The 21,192-nt window shown below is 52.1% G+C and overlaps 1 protein-coding gene across 2 annotated transcripts; it reads right to left on the bottom strand.

Moving 5' to 3' along the window:
- Nucleotides 1-11: 11 nt before the first annotated feature.
- On the bottom strand, nt 12-20,686 carry EWSR1 (EWS RNA binding protein 1). 2 transcript variants are annotated; one of them, XM_085238155.1, is made up of 17 exons: nt 20,564-20,686; nt 18,844-18,880; nt 18,548-18,599; nt 16,405-16,528; nt 11,146-11,329; nt 9,722-9,889; nt 7,846-8,060; nt 7,185-7,365; nt 4,410-4,444; nt 3,860-3,892; nt 2,869-2,987; nt 2,152-2,281; nt 1,863-1,985; nt 1,583-1,760; nt 1,139-1,236; nt 347-614; nt 12-226 (listed from the first exon to the last, which is right to left on the bottom strand). In XM_085238155.1, exons 1-17 carry the CDS (start codon nt 20,637-20,639, stop codon nt 187-189), a joined length of 2,061 nt encoding a protein of 686 aa, XP_085094281.1. In that variant the 5' UTR covers nt 20,640-20,686; the 3' UTR covers nt 12-186. The 2 variants fall into 2 exon arrangements, with proteins under 2 accessions (XP_085094281.1, XP_085094280.1); XM_085238154.1 differs by having other exon boundaries at nt 4,410-4,447.
- Between the last annotated feature and the right edge of the window lie 506 nt (nt 20,687-21,192).

The raw sequence follows: 21,192 nt of genomic DNA on the forward strand, positions 1-21,192 counted from the left end.
AGTCGGCACACTACCGTTGAACTTCGTTTTAATGTTTCTCCACAAACGGTGAAAAAGACTAAAGTACAGACGAGGAATAATCATAATGTTGCGGCCAACATTATAAATATGGAATTATAAATTTAAAACATTTTCTGGTTTTAAAAAATAAATCTGGTAGTAAATGCAGCCGGGCGGGCTGTGCCGTTAGTAGGGCCGGTCTCTGCGCTCCTGGCGGTGCTCCCCCCTGCAAGACACAGGTGTCAGTCAGTGCCCAGCCCTCCCGGCTCCGCTCCGTGTGGCGTCGGCGCCCGGTGGGCTCCCCCACGCCCCCCACGGCTCTCCCCCCCGCCCGCTCCCCACGTACTTGTCCATCTTCCCCGGGCCTCCACGCCTTCCGCCTCTGCCTCCTCCTCCCATCTGGTCCATAAGCGGGCCGGGCGGACCCCCGGGGCCCCCTCCTCTCCGGCCCCCTCCTCCGTAGCCGCCTCGATCCATGCCCCGGCCGCCTCTGAATCCACCTCTGTCTCCGCCGCGGCCGCCTCTGAACATCCCACCGGGGCCGCCGCGCTCCATCATTCCGCCGCCTCTGCTGCCCCGCATTCCTCCGGGGCCGCCTCTACCGCGGTCTCCACCTGGGGGAGAGGGAAGCTTCAGAGCAGGGAGAGCCGGAGCGCCCCGCAGCCCTCCCTCCCTCCCTCCTTCCCCCCGCATCGCAGCGGGGCACGCAGTGTTGGAAGGGGAGCCGCGGGGGGCGGTGGGACCCCGGTGGGCAACGAAGGATGAGCGACGGCGACCGGCTCAGGACGGCACCGGCTGAGCTGGAGGGGGACCCAGCGGCCGGTGGATGGCAGTAAGGAAAACCACAGAGCCGAGAGACAAGGGGCTCACTGAGAGGGCAGTGCTGGGGAGCACGGAGGTCAAAGCGGCGCTCTGGGGAAGTGAGGAGCTGCAGAGAGCCGCGGGGAAGTGGCTCTGCAGCTCAGGAGAGCGGCTAAGTGTGGGAGTGCCGCAGGCAGAGCAGTCCCTGCATCCATCTCACAGCTCAGAGGATGGCTGCCCAGGGGGCAGGAAGCTGCCGCTCCTCAACATCCCCACGGCAGTCACAAAACTACCGGTGCCGCCGACCCAGCCCTGCCGTGAACTCAGCCACACGTACCTGGAGGGGGAAAAGGGGGTGGGAGAAACCCTTCTGGTTTAGGAGCCTTGCACTGATTGCACTCTGTTCTCCAAGCGAAGTTCTGGTTTCCACATCCCCTGCGTACAACAGAGCAGTCAGTAAGGAGCAGGAACGCACCCCCGGTTGGGTAACACCCAGCAGAACACAGCACCCACATGCAGCAGGGGGCTGCTGGGACCTGGAGCACGGTGAGCAGCCCAGCTCACCCCGCCTGCAGCACGGGGCTGCGATGCTCCACACTCTGGGGAGGGGAAAGAAGCTCCCCTGAAGACCCAGCAAGTTGTCAGGAGAAAGACCTGCATGTCTTGGCCAATTCCTCAGCCAGCACAGCCCCACTGTGCTGAGATGAAGGACGGCGGTCCCACAGCCCCGCAGGCTGGGAAAGGAAGGTGTTTCTGTGCAGGGAGGGCAGGGGGTACTTACGGATTGGGGCACTGCCAGTCCCCGGCACGGTGCTGCACGCTGCCTCCAGAGGGGTTTCCCCTGGATCCCCGTGGTCCTCTGGAGGAGAAGCCTCCCCTGTCGCCACCTCTGCCTCCCATCCGGCCCATGGGACCGCTTGGCCCACCGGGCCCCCCCGGGCCTCCAGGCCCCCCAGGACCTGCAAGGAGAGCCCCGTTAACACCGCCGGGCGGAGGCTGCAGGTGGAGGACGCTGTGCTGCAGGCTGAGCCCCTCAGGGGCCCGAGGGGACTGGATGTTACCTCCACGGAGAGGGGGAGGCATTCCCCGCTGATCCCGGGGGGGCATCCCGCCCCTCATGCTGTTCATCGGGCCCTTCTTCCGCGTGAGGCTGACTTTGAGCTTGCTGCCCTGGAAGTCCTTCCCTAGGAGGAACGCAAAGGCAAGAGCCTCATTTTGTGCTGCGGGTTTCCACGCAGAGCCTGGCATCACACACATCTTCCCAGAGCGCACACAGTGCACGGAGTCCATAATCACGTGGAACGCTGCAGAGCAGAAGGGCAATCCCAAAACGTCGCACCCCATACTCACCATCAAACCACTCAACAGCTGTTTTGGCAGTGGATGGGTCGTCATAAGAGACTGTGGCATCTCCTTTTGGTTTGCCAGTTTCTTTGTCAATGTAGAGGTGTATCATGGGCTGCCCAGTCCTCTTGTTCATCTAGCAGGACATCAAAGCATTATTACAAGTCACACGTATACACTGAGTGGGGATTCTCTCCTTTGTTCTGCTTTTGATTTGAGATAACAGTTCCACTTGGCAACTCTGTGGTAGGAGAAAGGGCCCTCTGGCTGACCACGCCAACCAAATGCAGGAACTGGCCCAGCAGCCTCTCCTGCAGGCTCCCACGAGTGCAGGAATTGAGCTGCATCCTCCCCACATCCTCCTCCACTCTCTCCACCGCCCTGCTCTTCCAAGCTGTCACACATCCCACCAGCAGCAGATGCACAGAGGGATGCTTCCTCTGAGTCTGTAAGCACTGCAGCTTCTGCACGGCTGATGGAGGCACAGAGGGGCAAACCCTGCAGAGGTTCCGTTGGGGAGCTTGTGCTACAGTGCAGTTCCAGGCTGTGCCGACCTCACTGCCCATCAGAGCTGCTCAGCTCCATAGACGGGGCTGAATGGGACAGCTGGCAGGGAGGAGGCAGCCAACCCCCTTCTCTGTGCTCTGTGGGGGCGAATGGGTGCTCACACACACACACACAGACACAGACACACACTGACACACACACACACGTTCCTCTCACCTTGACAACCCCGCACTGTTTGAAGAAGTCTGCCAGATCCTCCAAGGTCACATTATCATTCAGTCCCTGCACATACACTGAGCTGTTGTCCGAGTCCTCATCCGGGTCCATAGGTGGGCCTAGGAGACAAATCTCAGCATCAGGCAGTGGGGAGAGGCAGCGATCCAGCAGCGCAGCACTGCCAGCACGTCACCCCTCAGCCAGCTGCAGCTTCTCTCTCAATAAGTGCATTTATGATGTGACACGGAACTCCAGGCACTGAGAGCAGCGCTGAGGGCTGAGCTGCCCTGTCTGCTCCCCGCTGCAGAGCCACCCAGCATGGCCAGGACACCTGGCTGCAACGTGAGACCCGAAGGCACGGCACGCCTCTGCAGCCTTCAGGTCCTGCACAGGGACGCTCACCCCCTCCTGCTGCAATAATTCCCTCCTTCCTTATGCTGACAGGGAACTACCAAACGTGCCCGTGCAGGAGGAAGCAAAGGGCTACGGGCAGGGGTGGACCAGGTTGCCCAGAGAAGTGGTGGTGCCCCATCCCTGCAGACACCCAAAGTAAGGGGATGGGGCTGCGCTGATGGAGCTCTGGGTGTCCCTGTTTGCTGCAGGGGGCGGTTGGATAAGACGGCCTTTAAGGACCCCTTCCAGCTCAAACCATTCTGTGATCTTATAAGGAGGAAGGAGACTGCTGGACAAGCGCCTACAAGCTCCAGACTGCTGCAGCCTGGGACGTGCTTTCTCCTTGGCAAGAGCCCCCAGCTCCACGGAGAAGCACAAGCATCTCACAAACACGCGTGGGCTCCCACCAGTCCAGGTGCTCTGATGAATGAGGAATAAAGAAGCAGACGAAACCGCCCCAAAGAGACTGCAAACAGCAGAGCATCTCTGTACTCCTGCCAAGGAGGACAAGATACGGGGCAACATCTTCTGCGAGCTGAGGCGAGCACAGAGATCTCCACGCCACAAGCCTGGGAGGGGTCTGAGCAGTGACAATTACCTAAGTCAAGGTCCGGTCCTTCCTCCATGTGTCCTGCCAGTCGGGAGAGAACCATAAGAAGCAGTGTTAGTGCAGGCCTTGCGGGCTGAAGGAGCGACACACACATCACTATCTACTTATAACCACCGTTGGTTAAACTCCAACTGACCCGCACTGCAAAATCACCAGCAATGCACCTCTACGTGGCGATCGGTTCGCTGTTTTTAGCACCCTTTCCATCCATTAACCACTATTACACATTTTTTTTTTTAATGCTTTACCAGGCCAATCCGTTTTAAGTTCATTAATAAAAAGTTACTTTAAAATTATTAAAATCCAAACCATTTATTTTCCCCAAATTACAGAAGTGGTTTCTCAATTCTTCCGCGTTACCCTGTGTCCTGTCACCGCATACCCCTAGGCATGGCCGGCAGTACCCATTACAGTCTTGTTGCATACGTCATTTTAACCACTTAAAACTAATACAAATTACACTTTTGCTACAAACTGACTGCAAATTTTTTTTTTTTTTTTTTTTAAACACTATCCATTGTAATGCTCAAAAACTTACCACCAGGCTTATTGAAGCCACCTCGCTCTCCAGCGCTGCTGGGGGGATAAACGAAGAAATGAAGGCCTTTCCCTTTACAAAGCCAGTACCGCTCTGAGCCTCTGCGGCTCACTGGGAAGAAGGGCACTGGCTAAACATCTCCAAACAATGCATCTGTCTCTCTCTCTCTCATCTCGTCACTATGCCTTTCTTCAGGGCAGCTCGCTCAAATTTCCTTTACATACACAACCTCGCTTGTCTGGTTCTAGACACCACTTTGCTGTCGGTACCCTTCCATTACTTTGTATTGGTATTATCAGTGCAATACTTGGCAAAGGAAAAAACGACACAACCATCTCTGAGCGTTGCAAATCAGTTCCTGAGAGGCAGGGCGGGCTGCCTGCCGGTCGCTCCCTCCCTGCCGTGTGTCCACAAAGCGCACCCTCAGCCTCCCAGGTCCCTGACATTAACAGTTCAAAAGGGAGGAGACGACCACACGCGATGCCTACAACAGTTCGATGACATTCCCGCTCCAACCTCGCTATAAAGCCATACATTCAGGTCGCTACTGAACTTAACAAGTCTCTGAGGAGGAGAACTTACAGCATACAGCGAGGGCTCGAAGGCCTGGGGTGCGGCTTTGTGGGCACAGAGACCGGAACGCCAATCTGGGCACGTGCCAATGGCAGCTCGTGGCTTTTGGCAAAAGCTTTGGCTGAAGCTTTCGCTCACCAGTGCAGGCGAATTGGGAAAGGCCACCCCGAGAGCATTTGGTGATTCTCGCTCTTTTTGTTTGGGAAAGGCAAAAGCTGTTTGGGAGGAGACGAGCAGAGGAGGGAGAGCACCACTATTTTCTAGCAAGTATTGCACCTCTAATACTGGAAAAAAGAGAAAAGTTGTCAATACACATTTCAAGCTGTAGCATGCAGCTTTGCCTCCTCTGGTTAAAGTACACACCGTTCACGTCACGTCTCTCTTTTTAAACACATACGTTTACACTTTTTGGTTATTTTTAATGTTACACAATTCTAAAGTAGTATACCTCCTCTGGTTTTATTACCAAACAACAAGTATTCAGTTACCAAAGTTACAGAAGGATTCCATTTATACAGTGAATACATTTGGTTAAAAATATTCTATGTATATTTTTCCTCTCCATATGGACACCGTGTCTAGTCCCACTTTTCATTATGCTGCCGGCTGAGTACTGAGTACGGGTACTTTTTAAGTACTGAGGTGTATACAAGGCTCTCACTTTGTAACCTGTAGCATATAAATGCGACAAAGCATGTTAAAAAGTTTCCATGTTTAACAGCCAATGAAAATATAAAATAACCGAGTCAATGAAAAAGGGCACGTTAATAACATCGAGCTCCTTACCTGCTGGAGACACTGAAATCCATCATCACAGCACGATTAGGAGGGCCGAGTTCCCCTACCTGCCCCTCGGTGCTCACAGCAAGGCCACCTTTTCCATGGATGGCACAAAGGCCGCGTCCATGAAGCGGGGGGCCCTCCCTTACGCTCCAGCCAGGAGGGAATCGCTAGGTGCGTTATTCCAGATTGGGTTACAGTGCGAAATCTGAGAGGGGACGGATCTGTGGCATGGCACGCTCCAGAGGGGCTACAAATTTTGGATGTGATGATAGGCATTTCAAGTGTCTACGTCTACTTTAAACTGTTAGAGATAAATACATCATGGGTGAAATCTTTATGCAGAACCGTGGGATTCTGTTCCACTCGAGCCAATTCCAGCCAGGCGCACTCCAACACGAGCGAGGCTTTTCCTTCTCTTTCCACGTATCGGTGGTTCATTTCTCCGATAAAGATTTCATCCCACTTCATTCTGGCAGAGCTATGCAGAATGGGACTGCACCGGGCTGTACGACAGCCCTACGTGTTGCCTACCAGTGAGAAGCTGCAGCTCCACCTGCCCTGCCAACACGAGGGCTGGCACTCCGCACCCCATCACTTCCAGTGAGCACCTAGGGGCACTCTGCATAGCTCTGCACTGCAGTGTGAGGGGATGGAACACACACAAAGCTACGTCTTCCTTCCCTTATGAGCCTCTGGGATCAGTCCTCCTTCCTCACCTTTATCAAAGCAAACATCACAGATGGGGAGACCAACAGCTGACCTGAAGACACAGGTTTACCAAACCAGATTTTGCCATCAGTTAAAATGGCCAAACTGGTTTAGAACACCTGAAAGCTCCAATTGGGGAGCAGTCCTGGAAGCCAAGCCAGAGCTTTATATGGTCCCGGGGTCATCCTTCACACTTCAGCCAAGCTCCAAGTGTTCTGACACTCAGAGTCAGGGCTTCAACAGCAGCAATCTGCCCCACACATACACTTATGATGTAGCTCTGCATGCTAAGGCTGACACGAGGCTTCTGCCTGGTACATACCTGACCTGTCAAGTTCCCCATTAGTGGGTGAGGCACAAGAAGTGAGTGACTCCTGGACCTGGCAGAAGGTTTGTGTGTGTTCAATCCAAAGTTACTGTTAAACCCCACAGAGGACTTCACCTCTGCATGACCACGAAGGGAGCTGAAAGTTCCAGGTTTAGCAATACCCCTGGCTGCCCCGGGCCCAACCAGCTGCAGGACAGAAAAAACACACATCCTGCTCCTACTTCCCCTCAGGTAATATTTCCATGGATTAGAAGCAATGCTGCTACAGAGATGTTATCCATGGAAGTACAGCTGGGAATGTCAACCTTTCAGTCCCTTCTTTCCATTCTCAAATCCTATGGGTAAAACAGAATTAGGTAAAAGGAGAAAAGATTTGCTCTTACCCCATTCCACCGCGTCCTCCTCCCCGCCCACCTCTGCTCATGCCTCCACGCTCATATCCCCCTCTTCCCCTGCCCCGGTTATCAGGGCCGCTCATATTCCGGTTCTCTCCTGGGCCTGAAAACCCTCCAGATTCCTGTCCATACACGTTCATGCTGCTGGGATGGTCCTGACGGAACGAGCCTGAGGAAGAGAGCAACAAAAACATCACGAGGCTGCAGACAGGAGCGGGTCCCGTCCTATTTCTCACTGCCTTCAAGCACTGGAACATGGGCAGTACCACGTGGAAGTCCCTTGCTGAAGTGCTGACAGGCACTGTGTTATTCATGGGGATCTGAAGTCAGGCCCCACCAGTCTGACCTCTGCACAACGGACCCTGGGTTGCTTATACTGAGCCTTGCCCAGCCCAGCCACAGTGGCACTCTGCATTTCTGTGTTTTATAGCCACCCACCCACCTCCAGGGCAGTGAGGGGAGCATGGCAGCGCTCGACTGAACCAGCCTGGCTGTTTTGCAGTGAGAAGGGGCAGAACTCAGCCACAGTGCTTTCCCTTCAGATCCTTCAGACCCAAAGTAGTGCCAAGTCTCCTTCAGAGGCAGCTCACTCAGGAGCAATGGAGACCAACCCCTCCCACAGCAACGCCAAAGCCTTAGGCTCACTCACTCTGCTGGCCATAGCTGCTGCTCTGCTGGCTGTACTGGCTTGGGGGCTGGCTGTAGGATCCAGTCTGGGGTGGGTAACTCGTTGGGGGTGGCTGCTGCGCGTAGCTGCTCTGCTGCCCATAGCTGGTCTGCTGGCTGTAAGTGTTCTGCTGCCCGTAGGTGCTCTGCTGGGAATAAGTGCTCTGATCGTAACTGCTCGGCTGTGTGGAGGAATAGCTGGAAGACAAAAGCGTTTTAGAGATGGGAAGATAAGCCAATTCACTCAGACACCTGCATCAGGCTGCACGAGTGGCTCACGCAAGTGAGTGGCTCACGCAAGAAAATAAGGCATGTGTGCTACTGCAAACCACTTATAAAGCTGAAGTCATCCCACAGAGGCTGCTTTGACAGCGGGAAGAAAAATAAACCTACAAGCAAAATCAATGTGATCATCTGCAGTGCACCTCTGGGAAAGAGGCTGAAGTGCCAGGGTAAAATGAGTGGCAACGCAGTTAACAGGCTCCCTTCTGCCTCAGCTCTGAAATATTCTTAGCTGGTGGACAATAAATCTATTCATCCTCACAGAACCCAGCCTTTAAAACTTTCAAAACGTACATTGTAAAACTTAGCATCAACACATTAAGGACACCTGAGGGGAGAGGTGAGCCCCTTCTGAAAACCGTGTGTAAGGAGGCAGCTAAAGGCCACTTCCACACCTCATACTCCAGAGATTCTCCACCTTTTATTGGATGCAGGGCAGAACATTACAACCAAGGCTGAGGAATAGGCTGAGGTGCTCAGTGCTTTCTTTACTTGTGACTTTAATAGTCAGAGCAGTTATCCTCACGGTATCACTACAGGCGTGGGACAGAGTGGCTGGAAAGCTGAGTGGAAGAAAAGGATTTGGAAGTGTCAGTCAACTTCCAGCTGAATGTGAGCTGCACCTCGAGTACTGTGCTCAGTTTGGGGCCTTGTACTATGAAAAAGACACAGAGGCCCTGGAGTGTGTCCAGAGATGGGGAACGGAACTGTGAGTGGTTCGGAGCACAGCTCTGCAGGGAGTGGCTGAGGGAACTGGGATGGGTCAGCATGGAGAAGAAGAGACTCCAGCAGTAGAATCATAGGGCTGTTTGAGTTGGAAGGGATCTTTAAAGAACATCTAGCTCAGTTGCCCTGTACTGAACAGTGACACCTACAGCCTGATCAGGAGCTTAGAGCCCCATTTCCCTGACCTTGGGTGTCTGCCCCATGGGACAGGGCACCACAACCTCTCTGGGCAACCTGTGCCAGTCCTTCACTACTCTAATAGTACAAAACTTTTTTTCCTATGTAAATCTCCCCTCTTTTAGTTTGAAACCACTTCCTCTTGTCCTATCACCACAGACCCTGCTAAAATGTCTTTCCCTTTTTTCTTATCTTCCTCCCATCCCATCCCCTCCCCCCACCCCACCTTCAGAAACTGAAAGGCTGCTCTCAGGTCTCCCTGGAGGTTCAGGTTGAATATTAGGAAACATTTCTTCTCTGGAAAAGTGGTGACTCATTGGCACAGGCTGCCCAGGGAGGTGGTGGAATCACCATCCCTGGAGGTGTTCCAGAACTGTGGAGATGCAGCACTGAGGGATGAGGTTTAGTGGTCATGGTGGTAATAAACTGACAGTCGGACTCAATGATCGTAGAGGTCTCTTCCAACCTTAATGATCCCACGATTCTGTGATTCAACCCTTGCCTTATCTCTAGAGCTAGTACCGCTCCAAAGAACCACCCCTTCCTCCTCCCAGGATACTAAACCTCTTTCTACACTCACTCACCTAAAAACCCCTGAGAAAAAATCCTTTTGCCCCAGTTAACTCAAAGCTCCCATGCTAGTCACAAGAAGCTTCACTTTCTGAAAGAATTACCTGGTAGGAGGATAGGAGGGAGGTGCAGTAACTGGCTGCATCGGGTAGCTGGCAGGCACCTGGGGGTAGCTGTAGTTGCTCTGCCCATACCCTAGGCTGGGCTGGCTGTAGCCTGTTGTACTCGACGGTGGTTGGCTGGTCTCTGCTGGTTTGCTGCCATCTTGGGGTCTGAAAGTAATAATGAACAGTAAGGAGACACAAGCACAGACCTCCACAGGTGGAAGCACCAGAGGTGTACAGATCCCCTGTGGCAGGATGGTACTTTCTTTGGGAAGGGTTACAAATCAGCACATCAGTGCTGGTCACTCAATAGCAGCTAGTGCGCACACGCTGAGCACTGAACATTTTACCCACTGCACACTGCCACCAAGGAACAACAACCTGAACTGAGAGCACTTGGAGAGCAGCACAGCTTCTGTTTGCCAGCTGCATTATGAAACCTACAGCGAGGGGTTCAGACTTTGGCTCTAGGAACAGAGGATGTGAAACTGCCAGGAAAGTCGGTCAGTAGCACTGCCCCTCTGCTCTGTTTTGCACAATGCTTGTAGATGATTAGCTCCAAAGCAGCAAGAAATGCTGCCACTTAAAGGCACCATTGTTCGGTTTAGAATCCAGTGCAAGCAGATATTGCCCCACATACGTTATCTGATGAAAGGGAGAGGATGTTTAGCATTAACTCTCAAGGCCTGAAAATAAAGAGAACTCTTTGCATGCAGTTTGCATGTCCCCTTCTGCTTAGAATTTCAAAGTGTTTATCAGAGCTAAATGAAAAAAAAGAACTGAACTACTTTTATTGTACAAGCTGGGAAGAATATTTAAAATGGCACCAGGATTCACACTTCAGTGTAATCTGAGAGACACGGCCAGAGCTGTGTCATGCTCTGGCCTCGTTATTCAGGAGCAGCTACTGCAAACATCAGGTAAATGAATAAAGCAGTTATGACTAGCTTTTAAGTTTCCGTTCCACGTTCTAAACCTGTAATATCTTCAGCAAACAATTAAGGTGAACATGCTACTGACAGTGTCCAGACACAAGGGATTTAAAAAGGAAGTTGTCTTCAGCATGTGCAGCCACTTAAGAAATCACAGGGCATAGCATCATCCTAAGCACCCTGTGACTCAAGCAGAATGGTCCATTTTCTGGTCCAGATCATGAGTCAAGTGCTCATTTGTGCTGCCTGGTTGCTCTGTCTATTTCCCAGTAGCAGCGCTGACTCACTGTGCCAGAACAGAAGCACCTACACAGCTTCTTCCAGCTCTGAAAATGTTGCGGGATCGGCTGCAGCAAGAGCAAAGCTTAAATGCAACAGGCAGAGAAAAAAATGGAAGCAAAACCAGCAGGGGCCTCAGTTCAGCTGGCGGTGCCCTCGGACACGTCAGCAGAGCAACACACGGCCTCAGGAGGAGACAGACACACACGTTACCTCGGGGGAACGGCCGCAGGTGGCTGCTGCCCATAGGCTGGGTAGGCAGGCTGGGTGCCATAGGATGGTGCTGCGTAGGAAGCCTGGGTGGTGGTAACCGTAGCAGTGCTGGTGTCGTAGGCGGCCGTGCCGTAGCCCTGGACGGGCTGACTGTATGCGGGGGGGGCAGTCGGGGCCGTGTAACCTGCAACAAACCACAGCCTCATCATCAGACCAGCACGGCCACCTCGCTTTGCTCGATTCCATTCCTGCTCGTGGTCTGTCAGAGCTCAGAAACCGCTGCAGAAACCTCACAGGTGGCCTGAGTGTGCCTAATGAACCCACAGCATCCCCTCGCCTCCCTTACAAAGCCCCCACCCCGGGGAAGCTCAGCCTGCCCCAGAAATACCCCCTCCATCCCCAGCGCACACCCCGAGGAGCCTTCTGGAAGCCAGCCTGCCACCAGCATCCAAGGGCTGTTTGCTCACAGCACCTGAGGCTCCTGGCTAATGCAGCACAGCAGGGCAGGCTGAGGCACGCAGCGCCTTCTTTTGTCCAGTGGGCTACACAAAGCTCCTCCTGGCCTTACAGTCAAAGAAACGCAATTAATTGGAAAAGCACAGTCCCATCCCGGCAGCTTTTTTGAGAAACGAAAGCACAAAAGTGCACCGGGCAGACAGAGCAGTCTTTCTGAGCCCTTTGTAAGCATCACTCAAAACAGCAATTCTAGAAACTGAAGGAAAGCACTTTACGTTTGCTTTAGCTTAAGAGAAAGGTCAGGAGCCACCTTGTGCGTCGGTTTTTAAGATGTTTTACGTCCCTTCTCTTCTCTTACAATTTCAGTCTGCTGCAGCTAAAAAGCTCAGAGCTCACATATTTATTTCTGAACAGTTTTACAAGAATATCTCAGATCCCAAACCAGCTCCACTGAGATCACTGCTCCCAGCAGCAGTTGCTAGGGAATTCAGCTGACCGTTTGGCTTGGCAACAAAGATGAACAAACCAAGTATTGCCACAGTGGCTTTTTTATAGTTAAGAACCACGCAAGCTGGTTTTCCAATTATGAAACAAAGATTTGCATGAAAAGCTACCAATTAAAAATTTTGTTAGCAAAAGCTCATTTACAAAAATATTAAAAAATCAATTGCTAAAAAGCAGCCAACCGGTTTCAGTCTTACTGAAGTGATCTTAATTGCATCAATTAAGGTAACAGCTTCTCCATCACTCAATACTTTTTATTAAACACAGGACACTCGTGACCTACTCTTTACACGGCACGTCAGGCAAATTATGCTGTAGGCTTTTGATTTTGATTCCTCCCTTTCCAGAACGAAAGCACTCCCTGCAGGATGAAGTGCGTGCTCCTGCTGAAGCACCTCTCTGTGCCCTGCAGGTAACTGCTGGAAAATCAGGGTTCTCAAACCAGAAAGGAGACGAAGAGAAGTGAAAGGAGAAGTGGGTGCAGCAAACAAAACCAAGCTGCAACGTCCTGCCCTGTGCTTTACTCCTGAGCTTTCCAGTTGGTCCCAGCACGCCGACGAGGGGCTCTGAGTAGGAAGAAGTCTTTCCCTCTGCTCCATCTGCAAGTCCAGTCCCCAAGTTGTTCCCTGTGCCTGCTGCCCTGCACGCTTATCACATCACCACCCTCCTGAACGCCATGGAGCAGCTTCCCCATCGTGCTGCTGCCGAGCTGGGAGCAGGGAAGTTCCCCTCCTACCAGGAGACAGGGGCAGGCTGCTGGCAGGCAGTTTTCTTGGTTGTTCAGCCGTGCCTGGCTGCTCAGAATGTTACTGGAGAGCGGGACTGAGGTGAATTTAAACAGGATTGAGTGAGCGTGGCTTTCAGTGCCTCAGACAAAATTAAACAGCTCAATGTGAGCCAGCACAGTGCTTCCACATTACACAGCTGAAGGAATCCTTACTTTAAGTGGCTGAAGCCTCACCTCTTATTAAAAGAAACCAACAAAACCTGCTGTTTGCAGTACGGTCTGACACGTGTGCCACTGAAACCACAGCCCTGAGCCCAGCCCTGGGGAGCAGCACACAGAGACAGCCGTCCTCCTGAAAGGTGCCCTCATGGTGCCACCACGGGCAGCGCTGCCTTTTTACATCGTCCGAGTGGGTTTGCTAATTGCAGGCTCTGCACAGGCATCAGAATAAAGAGGAGGAGTAAATCATCCTGAATTTTGATGCTTTGGCTCTGGATGGAGCATTTCCCTTGTGCAGGCAGCTCGGCAGGAAGCATTTGCACCAGAGAAAGAAAAGGCTGCGATTTAACATCCTGCTGGCCTGAATTTTCATTTCAGCCACTTAGTTTAAACGCTTAGAAAACCCTCAAGAGCTGTACTTCTGAGGGGGCCATTTGCACAACATCATTTCTCCCTCCTCCTCCCAGCAGTCGGTAATAGAAATGGTGAATCTGCAGAACAGATATCGTAAGAAAAGAGGAATGGGAGAGCTCTGATAACCTGCTATAAGAAGTGCTGTTGCACGGCTCAGTTTCCTCACAAATCATCCACGCCTGTGAGCAAAACCCTTATTGAAGTCCAGGAATTCTTCACCAGGAGGGGAAGCTTTCAGGATTAGGTCCTCAGAGAACAGCAACTAAAAACTGTAGTCAAAGAGGCTCATTCTGAAATAAGCAGGCTTCAGGCCAGCCAGCAGCAGTTTTCAGAGCTCCCTCCTGATTCAAGCTGTGCTAGAAGCTCTCCACAGGGTCCTGGTGCCCAAGGGAAGCTGACTCCTGCTTGGCACAGACACCTCCCAGCAGAGGTGCAGAGAAAAGGAAGCAGGGGCTGCTCAGTCTGCTTCCTTTTGGTGTAACAGGTTATTGGGGTAGACAACACAGCTAAGGGAATATTTGCTTCCAATTCTGAGCAGTGGGAGCTGGTTATCTTTACAGAGCTGTTCCCATCTACTTCAAGTACATTTAGACTTGGAGATTTGAAATCATATTTTCATCCCCAAATGATGATGTTAGAAAGCCAATAACCGTAACAGATGCAGCTGTTTATTTACTCTTGCAATTCGTGCTTACATCTTGCAGTGATTAAAGAGCAACCCACGACCACAGTGCTGATTAATCCCCCTATTCACTTGCTGCTGGGAGCTGCAGAGCAGCCTGCAGGCTCTGACCCTGAGGGGTTGGACAAGGGGACTCCAAGTCACCTTCTGCAGCCACAGCAGGAAAGAGGAAGGTGAGGAAGCTGCAGAGGTCCCAGCCTGAGACATGGTCCCAGCAGGCTGTGTCTGCACTGTATTGGAATTTCCCCAACAAAGGTGGCATCTTAAAAAAAACCAACACAATAATAATACACTGTTAAGACAAAGAGTCACTTTGCTTTTAGCTAACTGAGAACTGCACTAATTCCTCTGCTAAGAAAAAGCCATGAGAAAAATAAATTGAAATTCAAATGCAAACACAGCTCGTCTTTTGGGGCGTTAGGATCAGTGCCCCAGGCAGCACCACAGGCTCTGTTTTGGATGAGAAGCCAGAACTGGTGTTCAGCAGAGGCAGTGATGGACAGACAGGCCTTCAGCACCATCAGCCTCATTTGCACAGCTCCGGCTCCTGAAGGAGAGGCAGGGAGAGGAAGAATAAACACAACCTGGCACTCTGCCTCGAGAGCAACACTGACAGCTCCCCCACGGACAAGTGCTGCACGGGTTGAGGCAAATCATACTTGAAGGCCTGAAAAAAAAAAACACCTTTCATTTGGCCACTTCCTGAGTTTTATTTTCTTAGATGAAAAGAAACCAAAGTGTTTTGCCTAAAAAGCAGCCGTGCAGAAGAGATGCCTGGCATTATTATTAATCCAGGAAATATACTCTTGGAGAGCAAGCACAAACACAACCCTTGCAGGAATGGAGTCAGCAGGAAGGATTAAGGGACTCCAACGTTCCCAAGAAAAATCTGGGAAGTCCACAAAACAATCTTTCTGCCCATTTACGTGCACAGATTGCTAAAGGGAAGGAGAAATCCAGTGGATAACTGGCTAAAATCTTCATTCTGCAGGATACCTACCAGCCAGAGATTTTCCTCACCCATGTAGTTTAAGTGCTATGTAACTGGACACACTGTAGGACAGTGCTTTCCTCTCTGCCTCTTCCTTGGAAGCATTCCCCAGCAGCTTCTGTGGCCAGGTACCCACAGGCACACTGCCTGCCTGCTCTGGTATTCCCACGCTTCAGGAAATACTTAACAAGGCTGCCACTCTGAGAGACATTTGCAACCAAGGATGAATCTGCAGAAAACGGTACCCAAAGCACTGCTTGAAGGAAAACTCGTTCCCTTTTTCAAAGTCTCCTGAGATTGTAAGCCAAATATATATCAAAAGTGAATGATGTCTCAATAGTTTCTTTCAGATGCTGAGACATTCGAATGTACAAAATTGCAGTTCAAAGAGCACACGTTGAAATAGTGGACAGAGCATTTATGAGCACGTGGAGTATGCATCCACACTGTAAATCCAAAGACATCACATGAAACATGCAGAGATGGTGGTCAGGACATCTGGACACGTCTAACCATGCTGTTTACCCTTTAGGGAATAGTAGAACAATGGTTTCACCTGAAACATCTCAGCACGCCTGTCCCGAGTGCTTAGGAAGCTTCCTGCACAAAGTTACACCACCCAGCCTTTTCAAAGCTGCTCGTTACAGAAACGTGGAGACTGCAGACAGCACTGCAGCCTAGCACACTCTTAGTGTACACAGTGTGATGGTGCAAGTGTTTGGTGCTAAAAGCAAGGGGCACCTAAAGGGTTAACACTGCAAGTTTAGACGGGATGAGATGGCATTTTCCATGCAAGAGTGAGCAGGATAGTCAAACCTGTACTGGTCCCTTCTACTGTGGGAAGCACAAGACAAAAAGTAGAGGGTACACTATCAGAACAGGCATACATCACTTTCACTGATTTGATTTTCAGGCAGGACATGGCTCAGGACATGGACTCAGTGGGCTCAAGAGCAGCCAGAACAGGCACTCGTGAGGAGCACTGCTGGGTAGCTCGCGTTTGCTGCGCTCTTTTTAAGTACAGCCCATTCTGCAGCCATGCTTAGCTCCACAGCATGAACCAGCACCCAAAAGGCTCCCTGAAAAAAATGAAATGGCTCCATTTACTTGCTCGGGGCGTTCAGCCCACCCACACCTTCGCATCATTTGAACCTGCAGGCTCCCAAGGAAGAAAGCCCTTCCCACAACACAGTTCGGGCCGGAGCTCCCCGACACAGACCTGAACCCAAGTCCTTCCCCAGCATCGGTCAGCCCTGCAGCTCTTACCAGTGGGGGGCTGCCCATAGGACGTGGCATACGCAGTCTGCCCATACGTTGCAGTTGTCTGAGGCTGTGTGTAGCTGGCATCGGTGGGCTGTCCGTAAGTCCCGTAGCTCTGCTGCCCGTAGGTCTGCTCCAGAGATGAGAGAGATTTAATTTGTGAGCAGAAACGACTCGCACGTGTCTCACAGATACACACAGATTGTTTTGGTGCTGTACACAGACTGGGGGGATCTGTGTTACCTGGTTTACTGAAAGCAATCTGAGTCAAGCCAAGGCTACTCTGAAAGATTGGGCGCTACTGCAAATTTCAGTTCAGATCTGTAATGAAGTTACAAATGCAATTTTTCAATGCCAGGACCAGAGGAGAAGCCTCTTACACATTCACAAAACACTCTCTATGTGCTCTATGTAAAGAGAAACAGGACAGCATCCAGCTCCTCATAACTGCCCAGGCACATAGCAATATTGGCAGGTGCCTCCTGAGAGCTAACCTGCAGCACTGGAGTGGGGCTACCCAGAGTGCACAGCTGCATGAAGCAGGACATCAGCTACTTCAACTAGCATTCACCAGAAGAAATCTATTTAAGCTTTCAGTGAAGTTATTTTGAATATTCTTCACACCCACCAGCCAACATTTGTCAAAACCAGTTTATGTGGGCACCTGAGGATGGGTTCAGCAGGAGCCACGCTGCCCCAGCACCTTGGCATTCAGCAAGGGACCAGCTCTCACCCCACAGCCTGCTCCAAGTCCAGCCCAAAGGAGTGCTGCTGCCTTGCTCAGCCCTGAGTTCAGCTCTGCAGAGCAACCCTTTGGCTGCAGCAGGCTGTGTGAGGAGACTGGATTAGTACAGAGCTGCTGATGCTGTGGTTTTGCCAGCTTGAGAGCCCACAGCCTTCTGTCAGTCAGCCTGAACCTCGGGCACCAGCCAGCTGCCAACAGCTGTGTGCTCAGCAGTTGGGTTTGGGGGAAACTCTAGTTAGAGCTCAAGCAGCACTAAGACAAGCCTCAATGTCCAGATTTTCAGAGATATTCACTGGCTTCTGAGAATTAAATGCCTGTGTAACTTTTGAGCCAGCCTCCCCGGCTCACAAGCAGTACAGATCTTAATCAAGCCAACAGATTTCAAAGACAAAAACTTTGATCAGAGTGAATTTTCCACTATCTGTGGAAGCTCACTGCACCCAGAGGCACGAGATGCTGCAAACCTCGTGTGGCAACTTGCCTGCTGCTGAGCATGAGCTGTTAGCATTGCACTAAATGATGCTGAAGCCTCCTGTTCTTATGCCTGCCAGCCTGCTTACACCTTCTGTGTAACCTGTGCTTTCAGCAGCAGTTCTCGCAATTCTTCTCTCTCAACATAATTATTCAAAATGGAAAGTATCGTCATTCTCAATTCAACTGACCCAGATGCCAAGACAACCTCTGCTCCTCCTGTAACAGTGATGCTTTTGCAGAGGTATCTGTGCAGCCTCACCTGCCACAAGCTGGCAGCTGTGGGCAGCAGCACAAAGCCCAGTTAGCTCTGCTCTGTAATGCTCCAGCACAACAGCTTTTGTGTGCAGAACACAGAAACGCTTTTGGGTGGCAGGATCTTCCTTCCAAAAAAACACTCTCTAGAGATGCTGGGGAAAGTCAATCAAGCTGACTTCAAAAACCACTCTTGTACTTTGCATATAACTGTGGTTTCGGTAACTTCAGTAACCAGCAGTTTGCAGTCTAGCCAACTAACAACACTAATAGCTTTAACTACGATAACTCCATGGAAAAGAAAGAAATCTATCCTCTCCTCCTAACTTTTCCAACTGCTGCCACCACATAAATGGCAATTTCCCCTTTTTTTTTCTCCTTTTTCAGCATTCTCTCTCCTACACCACCAAGTAAAACACCCACTGACATGTAAGTGTCAAACGTACACCAAGAATTAGGCTTTTATCCTCCTGGCAACAACTGGGATACATTAACAAGGAAGAGAACGTGGAAGCTCCCGGACATCGAGGCAGTTTCACTTTAAGCACACAGCGCAGGCTGTGTGGGAAGCTACAAGACAGCTCCTAATGACAGATTTTGATGCTGCTCAGAATTTTCCAGGGCTGAAAGAGAGCTGCTGGGATCCCAAGGAGGGTCAGAAGCCCTCCTGTGCTTTACCTGCGTGGTCTGTGCGTATCCTTGGGCTGGTTGAGGTGCGTACGCGCTGTAGCTGCAAAATGAATTTGAAGATATTTACAATGCATCCCAGTGCTTGTGCAAGACATACATCACACAACAGCTTTTTATAGCCAAATGCTTTCTGCATTCGTGTTAAAGTGTTTAAACTGTGGAAGCAGTACAAATCCAAAGGAAAACCAAAGGATTTGCAAAGCATACCTGAGCTAAGACTAAACCACAATTACTGCACGCTTACATCACGACTTTTTACAACAAAAGACCATAATGCTACTTACCCCTGCTGAGCTGCAGCTTGGCTATAGGTGCTATAATCTACAAGAAAAAAAAAAAAAAGGAAAGAAAGGTTGACAAAGACTTAACAAAATTAACAGTGTAACGGCACAGCAGCTGGAATTTCCTCCCGCAACTTGAAAGAGCTGCTATAAACCCCTGGAAATCTAGTTTCAAAAGAGTAAGGTAAATGCACTTTCTCAACCTTCTTAAAGGAAACGAAACCTCTCTTCCCTTCATTGTTTCTGCTGTCTGCAGCAGCAACTTTGATCTCGAATGACCCCACTTTAATTTAACTGCCACCTTGGATGGCACCCAAGGGGACGGGGAGTGGGGTTTGGAACAAAAGAAACACGGGGGCTGACACTTACAAAAAGCCCCTGTTTCAAAGGGCCAGGTTGTAAGTCCTTGAGTCTGTAAGAAACACAGCGCTTCACTCCTTCTATTTAACTTTCAAGGACACCAACGCATCACTGGAAAGTTCTAACTCTTTTCCCCAGGAGGGTTTGAGACCAGCAGCTGGCAGCAATTCCTTCCCCCAAGTCCCAGCCCATGCCAATACTGTGATTTAGAGGAGAACTGAAATCCAGAAAATCCAACCAGAAAAAAAAAAAACAAAACCTCTGCTGAACTGGCTTGCTGCTAGGGATGGAAAATGCATGCAGATGGCAATTACAAGGCTATATTTGAAACGATTACAGCTCCTACAGGCACGCTTTCCCTCCAAGTCACCAAGTGTTTCCAGTTCCCACCTAGAGCAAATGGCAGCAACGCATCCATCCCTAAGACCCAACCTTTCCTGGGGCTCCTCCAGCTCTCCCAGGACCAGAAAGGTCCCAAGGACAGAGATCAGGAACGCGCTCAGACTTTCCTCATAGCATCCTGCGCTGGAATCAGAGACCAAACGTGAGCAGAGCTCTGCTCAGAGCCAGGCAGCCCACACAGAAAAAAGTTCTGGCATTTCTGCTGCCACCACACTTTGTATTAAACTGGTTTCTACTGAAAAAAAAAACCGAGGACTGCGAGTTTGCAGAGCCTGCCCGAAGACTTCCTACACCCTTAATCCTCCCTAGAGCAGAATGTTACCACCCTGCTACCGCTGCAGCTGATGGAGCACCAGGAATCGCGTTAAGAATTCAGTTTTCATCCACCACAAGCTTTCCATAAACCACAGGACGGGTCGGAAGGAGCCTGAAGCACAGCTCAGCCCCAAGCCCCGGGCTGCTCGTCCCCAGAAGCTCGGGCTGCCCAGCGCCCACCCGTGCAACGCAGCAGCCCGGTGGATGGAGCACGCACAGCTCCGCACGCCTCCAGCACCCCGCCGCCCTGCCGACCCGCAGTTCCTTCATAACCCCCCACCCCCTCCCTTATCCGACTGTAAAGCCTTCCACCCGCACGCAGCCCTAACGACCGTTCGTTCCCACGGCCGGGAGCGGCTCCGAGGCCCTCGCCGCGACACGGAGCACAGCAGAGGCCTCGCACCAGCTTTCTGAGCGCCGCAAACCTCCGGCCCCGCAGCGGGGCGGGCCGGGACGGGGCGGTCCGATACCCGCACACACCGCGCCGAGGCCCGGCAGGCCCGCCCGACCGCAGCGCTGAAGGCCCACCGCCCCCCGCACGGCTCGGGATGCCCTCAGGCCGAGGTGCTCGACAGCGGCTCAAGGCCCGGCCCGCGGCCCCGCCGCCCGCCCTGTGCGGCTCATCGACCCGCGCCTCCCCGCTCACCCGTCGACGCCATTTTCTCTCCTTCCTCCTCCGCGCTCCCAACGTCCGGCCGCCGCGGCCGACCCGCGCTGCGCATGCGCGGCCCCGCCCGGCGGGACGTACCACCGCGGGGAAGCGGCGTGGGGGGGAAGGGGCAGAGAGAGGAGGTGATTCGACTTCGGCGGCGGGGGGCGCTGTGGTGGGCGGAGCGCTGGGTTCCCCCCCCCGCGCTGAGCAGCGGGTGGTGCGGCCCGCCGCCGTTACGGAGCGTCGCGCAAGGGCGGTGCGAGGAGAGAGGCGTGGCTACAGGAGGGCGTGGCTACAAAGGGGGCGTGGCCAACGCGTGACGTCACGTCAGTTGGCGGGATGGGGGAAGCCGCCGGGTCACACGTGGCGTGGGGCTGCGGGGCTGCCGGGCTGCTCCGCTCCGGGTCCTGCTGCAAGTGGGGGTTCCAGTGGTGACATAGCACTGCGTGGGTGTCCCACTGGTGGCATATTGCAAGTGGGTGTCCTATTGATGACGGCTCTGCATGAGATCCCACTGGTGACGTGGCATTGGTGGGTGTCCTGGCACATTATGAGTGTCCCACTGGTCATGTGCAGTGTCCCACTGGTGACCTAGTGTGGTGTGGGTACCCCTCTGGTGGCAT

This window comes from Meleagris gallopavo, chromosome 17 (assembly GCF_905368555.1).
Source record: "Meleagris gallopavo chromosome 17, MGAL_WU_HG_1.1, whole genome shotgun sequence".
NCBI lineage: Eukaryota > Metazoa > Chordata > Aves > Galliformes > Phasianidae > Meleagris > Meleagris gallopavo.